The sequence below is a fragment of the Labrus mixtus genome, unplaced genomic scaffold, assembly GCF_963584025.1.
Source record: "Labrus mixtus unplaced genomic scaffold, fLabMix1.1 SCAFFOLD_86, whole genome shotgun sequence".
Lineage (NCBI taxonomy): Eukaryota > Metazoa > Chordata > Actinopteri > Labriformes > Labridae > Labrus > Labrus mixtus.
In genome coordinates, this window is record NW_026870200.1 from 62,501 (window position 1) to 75,446 (window position 12,946).

A 12,946-nucleotide genomic window follows, 5' to 3' on the forward strand; every position below is an offset into this window, starting at 1 on the left:
AACTACAAGATCACAAGTGAACTCCAAGATCACGAGAACTACAAGATCACAAGAGAACTACAAGATCACAAGAGAACTACAAGATCACAGGAGAACTACAATATCACAAGAGAACTACAAGATCACAGGAGAACTACAAGATCACAGGAGAACTACAAGATCACATGAGAACTACAAGATCACAGGAGAACTACAAGATCACAGGAGAACTACAAGATCAGAGGAGAACTATAAGATCACAAGAGAACTACAAGATCACAGGAGAACTACAAGATCACAAGAGAACTACAAGATCAGAGGAGAACTATAAGATCACAAGAGAACTACAAGATCACAGGAGAACTACAAGATCACATGAGAACTACAAGATCACATGAGAACTACAAGATCACAGGAGAACTACAAGATCACAAGAGAACTACAAGATCACAGGAGAACTACAAGATCACATGAGAACTACAAGATCACAAGAGAACTACAAGATCAGAGGAGAACTATAAGATCACAAGAGAACTACAAGATCACAGGAGAACTACAAGATCCCAGGAGAACTACAAGATCACAGGAGAACTACAAGATCACATGAGAACTACAAGATCACAGGAGAACTACAAGATCACAAGAGAACTACAAGATCAGAGGAGAACTATAAGATCACAAGAGAACTACAAGATCACAGGAGAACTACAAGATCACAAGAGAACTACAAGATCAGAGGAGAACTATAAGATCACAAGAGAACTACAAGATCACAGGAGAACTACAAGATCACATGAGAACTACAAGATCACAAGAGAACTACAAGATCACAGGAGAACTACAAGATCACAAGAGAACTACAAGATCACAGGAGAACTATAAGATCACAAGAGAACTACAAGATCACAGGAGAACTACAAGATCACAGGAGAACTACAAGATCACATGAGAACTACAAGATCACAAGAGAACTACAAGATCCCAGGAGAACTACAAGATCACAGGAGAACTATAAGATCACAAGAGAACTACAAGATCACAGGAGAACTACAAGATCACAGGAGAACTATAAGATCACAGGAGAACTACAAGATCACAAGAGAACTACAAGTTCCCAGGAGAACTACAAGATCACAGGAGAACTACAAGATCACATGAGAACTACAAGATCACAAGAGAACTACAAGATCACAGGACAACTACAAGATCGCAGGAGAACTACAAGATCACAAGAGAACTACAAGATCAGGAGAACTACAAGATCACATGAGAACTACAAGATCACAGGAGAACTACAAGATCACAGGAGAACTACAATATCACAGGAGAACTACAACATCACAGGAGAACTACAAGATCACAGGAGAACTACAATATCACAAGAGAACTACAAGATCACAGGAGAACTACAAGATCACAAGAGAACTACAAGATCACGAGAACTACAAGATCACAGGAGAACTACAAGATCACAAGAGAACTACAAGATCACAGGAGAACTACAAGATCACAGGAGAACTACAAGATCACAGGAGAACTACAAGATCACAGGAGAACTACAAGATCACAAGAGAACTACAAGATCACATGAGAACTACAAGATCACAGGAGAACTACAAGATCACAAGAGAACTACAAGATCACGAGAACTACAAGATCACAGGAGAACTACAAGATCACAAGAGAACTACAATATCACAAGAGAACTACAAGATCACAAGAGAACTACAAGATCACAGGAGAACTACAAGATCACAAGTGAACTCCAAGATCACGAGAACTACAAGATCACAGGAGAACTACAAGATCACAAGAGAACTACAAGATCACAGGAGAACTACAAGATCACATGAGAACTACAAGATCACAGGAGAACTACAATATCACAAGAGAACTACAAGATCACAAGAGAACTACAAGATCACAGGAGAACTACAAGATCACAAGTGAACTCCAAGATCACGAGAACTACAAGATCACAGGAGAACTACAAGATCACAAGTGAACTCCAAGATCACGAGAACTACAAGATCACAGGAGAACTACAATATCACAAGAGAACTGCAAGATCACAGGAGAACTACAAGATCACAGGAGAACCACAATATCACAAGAGAACTACAAGATCACAAGAGAACTACAAGATCACAGGAGAACTACAAGATCACAAGTGAACTCCAAGATCACGAGAACTACAAGATCACAAGAGAACTACAAGATCACAGGAGAACTACAAGATCACCAGAGAACTACAAGATCACAGGAGAACTACAAGATCACATGAGAACTACAAGATCACAGGAGAACTACAAGATCACATGAGAACTACAAGATAACAGGAGAACTACAAGATCACAGGAGAACTACAAGATCACAAGAGAACTACAAGATCACAGGAGAACTACAAGATCACAGGAGAACTACAAGATCACATGAGAACTACAAGATCACAGGAGAACTACAAGATCACATGAGAACTACAAGATCACATGAGAACTACAATATCACAAGAGAACTACAAGATCACAGGAGAACTACAAGATCACAAGAGAACTACAAGATCACAGGAGAACTACAATATCACAAGAGAACTACAAGATCACAAGAGAACTACAAGATCACAAGTGAACTCCAAGATCACGAGAACTACAAGATCACAGGAGAACTACAAGATCACAGGAGAACTACAAGATCACAAGAGAACTACAAGATCACAGGAGAACTACAAGATCACAAGTGAACTACAAGATCACAAGAGAACTACAAGATCACAGGAGAACTACAAGATCACAAGAGAACTACAAGATCACAGGAGAACTACAAGATAACATGAGAACTACAAGATCACAGGAGAACTACAAGATCACAAGAGAACTACAAGATCACAGGAGAACTACAAGATCACATGAGAACTACAAGATCACAGGAGAACTACAAGATCACAGGAGAACTACAAGATCACAAGAGAACTACAAGATAACAGGAGAACTACAAGATCACAAGAGAACTACAAGATCACATGAGAACTACAAGATCACAGGAGAACTACAAGATCACAGGAGAACTACAAGATCACAGGAGAACTACAAGATCACATGAGAACTACAAGATCACAGGAGAACTACAAGATCACAAGAGAACTACAAGATCACATGAGAACTACAAGATCATAGGAGAACTACAAGATCACAGAACTACAACATCACAGGACAACTACAACATCACAGAACTACAAAATCACAGGAGAACTACAAGATCACAAGAGAACTACAAGATCACAAGAGAACTACAACTCTGATGAGTTGACGCTGCAGCCGTCCAGAAAAGTGACGTTTTGGTTTGTTTGTTTATTTATTTGTTTGTTTATTTGTTTGTTTGTTTGTTTGTTGCAGGTTTGGCCGTAAGTCGATGCTTCTCCTGGCGTTACTCTTCTCCAGCATGCTGGGCGTCACCTCCGCCTTCTCCACCTCCTACGTCATGTTCGCCATCTCCAGAGCACTGTGCGGCGTGGCGCTTAGCGGGCTGTCCATCATCGGCGTCGTCCTCGGTAAGAACCTCACTTACATTCTCAGATTTTTATTTCTAACATTTGACAAAGTTACGAAAGAAGTTTTACTTTGAGAAACCGTTTTTGTAAGGTAAGTCTGTTCACTTCGGTACAGGTCAATAAAATATCATTTTGAAGATACTGAACTCAAAGAATAAATGATCTCTAGATTCAGGCTTTAATCACTGAAGTGAGTTCGACATAAAACAATGCTGAGTGCCATATCTGAAAACAAACAGGAAGTCAGAGGCGTTTTCCTTTTTCTGACGATTTAACTGTGAAGTAAACTCAGGTTGTTCTTTTAATAAAAAGGTTCAGGGTCAATCACAAGTCACAGATATTTGATGGAATCAACTGAAAGAAAAAACATCTAGAAATATAAAGAAATGTAGATAACAGTATCATCAGCATACTGTTACATACGGACATAATGTAGGTAAGAAAAAGATAAAAGTGGTCCGAATGTTGAAACCTTTGAAAACACCATGATCATCAACTAAACAGGGGGCGGCAGTGGCTCGGTCTGTAGGGACCAGGGTTTGGAACCAGATGGTCACCAGTTCAAGTCCCTGTGAGACCAAATCTGGACGTTGGTCTGGTAAATGGAGAGGCCTCCCCCCTCACTCTGACATCCCTCCATCAGTGCATGACCACAGGATCCTGTTTGTGCATGTGTGTGTGTGTAGCATGTCTGGGATCATTAAAGTTTATCTTCTTAAATATCGACCCCCTGTCGTCTGTTATAAGGATGGCATTAGACCAGAAGAGACTGTTTTAAATCTAACCAACAGATCAAAGCCGATCAAATGGACTCTGTTGTTACTTTTAGCAAAAGGCAGAATGAAACTGTCACATTTTAAAATCAAACTTGGTCTCTGAATGATTTTAAATATTTCACTTCAGTCGTTTGTGACCGCTCAATGTCTGCTCAGGTATCGAGTGGACGGATGTGAAACACCGAACCTTCACCGGCACAGTCATGAGTTTGTCCTGGAGCGCTGGAAACATGCTTCTGGCTTTGATGGCCTACTTCATACGAGACTGGAGACACCTGACGTTGGCGGTGACGGCGCCCTGCACTGCTGCCATCATCGCCTGGTGGTAAGGTGGATGCTAGGAGAACATACAGTTGATGTCTTAACGTGTTTATAAATAACACTTTCCTCTGTTTGGGTTCAGGTGGCTGCCGGAGTCGGCACGCTGGCTGCTGGCTAACGGCAGGATAGAGGAAGCCAAGAAGTATTTGGTTCAGTGCGCTAAAATGAACGGGAAGAACGAGTACACGTCCAAACTGGACTCTGAGGTACAGCTAGCTCTGTTTGAACATGTAATGTTACCCATGCATATCTATGTCATGACATCAAAATATATGGTATTTAAATATAATATAAAAGATAAATAAAGAAAGGTTTAGATATCTTCTCTGTGCGACTACCACCGTTATAGAGCTCTGAAGTCCTGGACTACAGGGTCTTAGTTTCCCTACAGACACAGATTCAATTGCCGGTATCACCAAATCCAAATAGATTTTGTTTAACAATCCACCCAGGAACGTCTTCCCGAGGATGTAGGCTCACAGTTTGCTCTGTCTGTGTCGGGCGCAGCCCTAAGCTGCCCCTGAAAGCCCCCACTTGGTGCTGAGGTTGCAAAACCAACCCACAATCTTTACACCACAACACTTGATCACTTGTAATCTGTGAAATTTAACCATTCCTGGAAGCTAAAACGCTTCTGACAGAGAGGAATGATGTAATTTGACTAACTTCGAGGCAAAGCCACACCCCGATGCGATGAATATTTCAGGGTGCGTCTACCTTGATCAGCTTCCTGTTTGACCATGTGCTTCTTACAGACTTTGGGGAAGGTCACTGTGTCGGAGGTGGCAGAGAAGACCCACTCCTACCTGGACCTGGTCAGAACACCTCAACTGAGGAAGATCACACTCTGCTCTGGATTGTTTTGGTACAGAATCACTCTTCAACCTTTGAACTTAAAGGGATATTTTTGTAGTTTGACATATTCTGGTGACTGAAGTGTTGGATTTGCTCCAGCAGATTACTTAACCCTGATACAGGTTGTAATAGCGTCAACATAATCCATAGGGATATGTGTCCACTAAAAGTTGTTGTTCTTGTAACTGACAGGCTCAGATTGTTATTCTGTGTAACAACATTTCAATCAAACTTAATTACTAATTTATTAAAACTTATTTAACAGTTTAGGAAAAGATAAATATGCAATGTCTTTGGCGATTAGACTCCGTCATGATGACTTCATACTTTGAGGCAAGGCCGACAGCAAACAGTGGTGGTGGTGGTGATAGCGCCCCTGATGGATTCTAGATACTGGTGGTGGTGGTGGTGATAGCGCCCCTGATGGATTCTAGATACTGGTGGTGGTGGTGATAGCGCCCCTGATGGATTCTAGATACTGGTGGTGGTGGTGATAGCGCCCCTGATGGATTCTAGATACTGGTGGTGGTGGTGATAGCGCCCCTGATGGATTCTAGATACTGGTGGTGGTGGTGGTGATAACGCCCCTGATGGATTCTAGATACTGGTGGTGGTGGTGGTGATAACGCCCCTGATGGATTCTAGATACTGGTGGTGGTGGTGGTGATAACGCCCCTGATGGATTCTAGATACTGGTGGTGGTGGTGGTGGTGATAACGCCCCTGATGGACTGACTGCAGAAGAGAGTGAACAGATTTTAAAATGGGACAGCAGCAGGATGAGTGGTTGAGAGAGGTTCTGGCAGAATCTGGTTGGTTGATTACTTAAGAGAGTAAATGCCCACAGTCAGCAGATCACCACAGCGGGGAGAAGGGGGGATTGGAAGAGAGGGAGTGGATAAACAATTAATGTGTGAGAGAATATAAGGACACATTTACTGTTCTTCTTTCTGTGACGATGTCACATAATTAGAATAACAATTCAAAGCTTGATCCAAAGGCAACTGGTTGAAGATCTTTAAAAACAATCTGAGCCTATCAGTGGAAAAAGCACTGGACGCACTTGGACCAGTTGTTGGAGGGCGTTACGTTACATACATTTTGTGCCTATTCATCGTTGAAACCCCAATAAGAGTAAAACCAGGACTCAGGTTTACATGTTGTCATCTGTTTGTTCAAACTGGTCCTTCTTGTACCTGCAGGTTTGCCGTCGCCTTCCTGTACTACGGGATCAGTTTCAGGATCTCAGGTTTTGGTGTCAGTATCTACCTCACTCAGTTCATCTATGGCGCCATCGAAGCTCCCGCCAAAATCTTCACCTTCTTTGTCCTGAACTGGATTGGCAGGCGAAACGGCCAGGCGTGGTTTCTGATCACAACAGGAGCTCTGATTGGAATCAACACGGCCATACCTTTTGGTGACATCACTTCCTGTCTGCTTACACACAAACACACCTGACACTTGATTCCTGATGCTCACACACGTTTGGTAACCTCTCTCACAGAGTACACGATGGTTCGTATGTGCATCGCCGTCGTGTCCAAGGGCTTCTCAGAGGCGGCATTCACCACAGCGTTCCTTTACACGGCTGAACTCTTCCCAACAGTCCTGAGGTAAACCCTGAACCCGACACAATGAGGCTCCACTTAAGGACCTTACTGATGCTTCCTTAACCGACACTTTCAGAGTATGAACCTGATACAAGAAACATAAACTGTTAGTGGAAACGTTTGAACCACTTTCCAAAGATTATTTTATTTTAAAAGGAGGTGTTACAAGGTTTAAGTCCACCACAGCCAGCACAGCCGCTGGTCAGACGACTGATATGGAAGCTAAGCTAAGTTCTGCTGTGGGCGGGGATTCAGAGAGACATGGACGATAGCAACTTAAAAAACGTAGACTTTACTTTGAACATGCTGACTCCCTGACCTTTGGTACTGTGTCTGTACGACCCTAATTCCTAAAAAGTTGGGATGAGACGTTACAGTCAGCTGAGTCAGTGGGGGTGAACAGCGCTGTGTGTGTGTGTGTGTGCATGTCTGACTGTGCGTGTGACGCCAATATCACGCCAGCAGGATCACTATGAACATACACGTGATGTCAGCTGAGCTTAGTTGCAGAGCTTTAGCGGGGAAACAGTCTTGTGAAAGACGTTCCTGTAAAGCAGCCGAACACTTTATTAATGTTTCTTAATGTAAAGAATGAATCTGTGCATTTCATCGTCCACAGTTCAGAACATCCTTCATAGATTCAGAGAATCTGCAGAAAACAAATATTGGATTGGCTGTGATGTCAGGGCCCTCAAACGGCGCTGCATTCAAAACAGACACGGCTCACTGCACGTGCTCAGGAACACCCCCAAAAACCAAAGTCTGTAAACACAGCTCATCGCTGCAGTTAGCTGGAACTCTACCGAGCAAAGAGGGAACTGTGTTTAAACGAGAATAAGACAGGGGGTTCACTAAGTTTAGCAAATCTTCACATTCTGTTATTTACATTTTAAATAACGTCCCAATGTTTTAGGGCTTGGTGTTGTTAATGCAGACACATCTGTACTACTGTGATCAACGGGGAAGTCCAAAAGTGCATCATGTTCAAAGTCCCGCCCACAATAGCTCAGCTCAGCTACGCCTGGTGTGATTTAAACACCTTTAAATAAACGTGTTCAGTAGAAGTTATAAAGTTAGTAACATGACAACACAGGCAGCAGAATCCGTCACATTCAACCACTGCAGAGGCGACACCATGTTTGTGATTTCCAGTACAAAGAAAGAACAGTGGCCATTTTTTCCAACATGTGTGTATTTGTCTCTTCTCTGTCCTCAGGTCTGACGCGATGTGTCGCTGAGTTGTGAGTTTGAATTGATCACTTGCATCATCTTGTCCTGATGTGATTGGTGTTATCTGATCTTATGGGATAAGCTGTCATGCTCCTAAATCACAGACCAGTAGATGTGAATAAAACGCGTTCATCCTAAAAAACAACAACCGTGTAGGCCTCGCTAGCTGCTGAAGCTAACTATCCAACCAGCTAAACTATCCCCAATAAAACTCCACAAAATGTTGCTGACTCTCATGAAGTTTACTGAGGTTTCTTTTTAGTGAAACTGAAAACAATACAGAAATGTCCTTATTAATAAACACAATAAGGCAGTTGACTGTGTATGTCTATACATGTTCAACAAGCTAATGTAGCCACACGGCGCTAGCATATAGCATCTTAAACAAATGAATGGTAAATTTAGCACTGGCTTAGCGGTTAGGATCTACATAGATACAAACAACATCCTTTCTAAATGAATACACATAGCATCAACATTTATACTCACAGACGTTTCTTTAGCGTTCAGGAAAGAGAAGAAACATGAAGCTAGCGAGCTACAGGAAGTTCTGCAGCCGACTCACCAGCTAGTGGCCGACTAGTTTACTTTCAGTTTCCATGACAGGAAGGGTAAGGTAGATAAACACAAGCAAAATCAAAAAACACCATCTACATGAGCAACGAGAAACATTTGAGTGGGGTTCTTTTTTTGGATTAGGGCTGTCACTATACATTTTTAAAATGGTGATTAATCGTATTTGAGAGTAGAAGTTTCCCGCTGACATCCGTCTGATAATCTGTTCGTTCAGCTTTAGGTTGACGCTCAAACTCAAAGGACTTTAAGACATTTGAACAATGTGTGATGTCATAAGGTGGATATTACTACGGGGAGACACTGAGGACGACTATCTATGGGGAGCCTGAAGGGACAAAATAGCATGAGATTAATCATGATTATAATAGTTCATGCTGACACGCCTGGTTTTTATTTTTCAAACTTTTAAGACATGATCATATGCAATGCTTTCCTGAAAAAAAGGTGAATTAACCAAGCAGCAAGTGTAAATTCCCATTCTAAAAAGTCTGTTTTTACAGCAGAGATTAACATGTTTACAGCCTGGTTCAAAAAACCAAATAGGTGTGATTAGCTCATGTCTCGATGGACACACACTGTACGGGGGGTGAATGTTTTGATGACTCATCAGTTTTGATTTGATGAAGGATAAGAGTTATTCACAATAAGGCTTGTAGCTGACCTGATTGACAGGTGGGCGCGGTGTAACGGTTTGTCAGGAGGTTTAAAACCCGCCTCAGCTCCAGCTCTCAGTCTGTCGTTAGGTTGACTGAAAGTTAGACTGAGACAACATTTCCAGCATGGAGACCGCCATCGATGTGACTCCAGCGCCCCCTGCAGGAACAGACGGGGGACATTTTAACCCACTTTTAAAACTGAGCTTGTTTTGAATAAACTTTAATAAATGGCGTTACAATAAAGAGAAATATCATCTGATATAAGAATATTTTGACCATTTAAAAATAGAGTGATTATAAAAGCGGCGTTAAGAATTAATCTGTAAACAAAGGAAGTACCTTTATGTAAGTCAGGCAGCATTTCACAATAAAAGCAATCGGGGCAGAGATGGGCATTTTGGCTCCTTACTGAACACTCTCTAAAGTACAGGAGGTGCTGTGCTCCATGATCCATGTTAGCATGTCAGAGCGTGGTTTGGATGTTTACCGGAAACAGAGTTCAGCAGAAGTCAAACGTTTTCATGAGAGCTGATATTTAAGGGTTGCGTAACGGGTGTATGGCCAGCTAGTGATCTGCACGCTGCTTAAGTCTTCACGTCACGGAATCCAAACATCAGCGGACTTTGTCCTGCTGAGCTTTAAACTCTGCAGCAGCTCCTGGAAGCTGCGGCTCAGATTACATCATGAAATACGGTGAAAAGCTTGAATGAGTGGTTACAGGACGAGGGCCAGGAGAGGGTTTAGCAGGTTCCAGACTCGGTGCTGCGGAGACGTGACGTGTCTCTCTGTGTTGTTGGACAGGCAGTGCGGGATCGGATACACCTCGTGTCTCTGTCGGATCGGGAGCTCGCTCGCTCCGCTCGTCATGCTGCTGGAGGACGTCTGGCTCCTCCTGCCGCCGCTGATCTTCGCCGTGACGGGGATCATCAGCGGGAGCTTAGTGTTCATGCTCCCCGAGACGCTCAACGTGCGTCTGCCTGAGAACATCTTCGACGTGGAGGAGGGGAGGTGGAGTATCTTCATGTCTGTAGATTTATCCAAACATCTGGAAGTGTTCAGACACAATGTGCAGAAACAGAAAACTTTAAAAACATCATCTTTATATTCTGCTCTATGCAGACGACTGTGGGATGTGCAGTTTATCTGTTTCTATATTCGATGTTTTGGTTTCATGTCCACACCTTTTACACCGCGCCAACACGGCGTGATTTACTCTATGATGCAACGCAAGAATATAACGCCAACGGCACGACCTTCTGACCAACACGAACTAAAGCGAGAACTGAAGCAGGGCTGAAACACGGGTTAAACCATTTGAACCCACAAGCTTTATTGAATCATTCCCGTCAGATACTTAAAAACATAAAGAATAAAGAAAGGACACAACAGGGAGACCCTCGCCAAAGGGAGGTGCTGAGCCAACCCACACGGTTGATAACCTGATAACTGCTCTCATATCTGGCAAACCGAGGGGCGTCCAAAACGGCCGTGGGCGGGGGGCGGTCTTAAAAGCGCCTACCTTCTCTGGTCCAAACAAATCCAGAGCATTCAGGAGCAGAATCTAAAGTTAGAAGGAGGACATACTGGCTGCTGCATTGTTGTCAGAGAAGCCAGCACTTCAACATGTTTCCTTAATGATCAGATAGTAAGATACCTTTATCATCCCACTCTCTACACAGCTCACTGATTGGTCCTTTATCATCTCACTCTCTACACAGCTCACTGATTGGTCCTTTATCATCTCACTCTCTACACAGCTCACTGATTGGACCTTTAAACACATTTATTTGAAATCTTTATGTACATTCTTTGTCCGACTGACTTTGTGTGTTTCATTCTAATTTAGTGACTCATCATATCAGAGAGAATAACGTCTCTTCTTCTTCCGTGTTCAGACACAGACAATGTGACGCCGACGGGGACGCAAAGATCGAGCTGATGAAGCTGAACTCCAAAGAGACGACAGACGCGCAAGACGACTGACGAGCTGCAGGACGAGCGGCGAGCTCCAGCGTTTCCTCGGTACGCTCTCAGAGAGAGTGGAGGCTGCAGGCTGCTGTGGATGGATCGGTGCTTTTTTAATTTTGACATCAGATTGGTGTCAGAATAGAAACAAAGTGTTGTGTGTACAGAGCTGACGTACAGTAGACGTCGTCCTTCTAGTGTTTTTGAGTCCTCAGTGAAGACGAGCTGCTGGTGATACTCAGCTGTCAATCAAAGGTCTGAGTTTCAGGTGCTACTCGGCCGTGTGACAGCTGATCCGTGTGTTCAGGAAGTAGTTCCTGACCTGCTGTACAACACCCACTGACTTCAAATTAAGACTCTGCTAATAAAATGTTTTCATCATCTCTGTTGTCTTCTTCTCTGATAAATAAATATATCTGCTACCCGACAGTCCGGGTCAGGGTCCGGGTCCACTGACGGGTTCTTCTGCCCTGAACTACAGGAACTCAACTGGTTCATAGGTCAGGTGGTGTCAACACCCTTAGAGGTTTAAGTACAAAAATAAACATGAAAATTATAACTGAAAAAACTCTGTTTGGCTCTGATTGGCTGGTTGGTGATGACTCCGCCCCTTTGTCTGTGTGCAGCGTCTTTGAGTGCTGAAGGCAGTGCATGAGGAACTGACGGCCTAGCATCGCTCTCCAATCAGTTCCTGATGCAGTACCTGAGGCGACCCCGCAGGCGGCCTTCGTCACTGCTCGTTCTTTGCTTCGTGTTTCATAGTTACAGCAGAAAGAAAGAGTAACTAGCGTCGAGCTAACCGCTAGTTGGCGGGTTGATGGCGACAGTAGCGCATGATTAAACAGGAAGTGAAGTACTCTGAGCTTAAGACTGTCCCGTGTCTCAGGAGTGTACAGACTCTGATGTGTTTTTTTTTATTCTGTGAAAGAATCATAAAACATCTGAATCTGATTGGCCCCTCCAAAAACCCTAAACTGTGATTGGCTATTTGCCCTCTCAGAGGCGGGACTTACGTGAAAACCAATCACATATCAACGTAGCATATTTTCTTTTGTTTATACTTTAAATTGTAAATAAAAACTTTGCACATGTATTTCATATGACATCACTCTGTCTCAGGAGGGTTCAGGACTGAATCTTTGCCAGTTTGACTTTGAAGGAGTTTGTGTGCTCTCTCTCAAGACGGTGACTTTGACCAAATCTTCACATTAAAAAATGTATGTCGCCATGATCTTGTGTTATAAAGTAGATATTAGTATAATGTGTTGTTGTGTCTGTTTTTATCAGTTATGATGATAATAAGACTCATGTTAATATACAACTAAAAGTTCATAAAGAATCTCCAGCTTTACCTGCTGCAACACTAAAGTGAAACACAACCATTATAAAACCATTAGAGATCAATTCTACACTAAGTGTTTTTACTTTTGGT

The 12,946-nt window shown here is 42.8% G+C and overlaps 1 protein-coding gene across 1 annotated transcript in view; it reads left to right on the top strand.

Annotated features, from left to right (window-relative positions):
• slc22a7a (solute carrier family 22 member 7a) overlaps positions 1-11,916 on the top strand; it is a 21,987-nt gene extending 10,071 nt beyond the window's left edge. Inside the window, exons 3-10 of the mRNA XM_061033892.1 lie at positions 3,372-3,526; positions 4,459-4,627; positions 4,706-4,829; positions 5,379-5,488; positions 6,680-6,894; positions 6,982-7,090; positions 10,351-10,557; positions 11,445-11,916. Of these exons, the coding sequence (XP_060889875.1) occupies positions 3,372-3,526; positions 4,459-4,627; positions 4,706-4,829; positions 5,379-5,488; positions 6,680-6,894; positions 6,982-7,090; positions 10,351-10,557; positions 11,445-11,532 (1,177 nt within the window). The 3' untranslated portion in view covers positions 11,533-11,916. The remainder of the gene's footprint in view (positions 1-3,371; positions 3,527-4,458; positions 4,628-4,705; positions 4,830-5,378; positions 5,489-6,679; positions 6,895-6,981; positions 7,091-10,350; positions 10,558-11,444) is intronic.
• Positions 11,917-12,946: the final 1,030 nt, after the last annotated feature.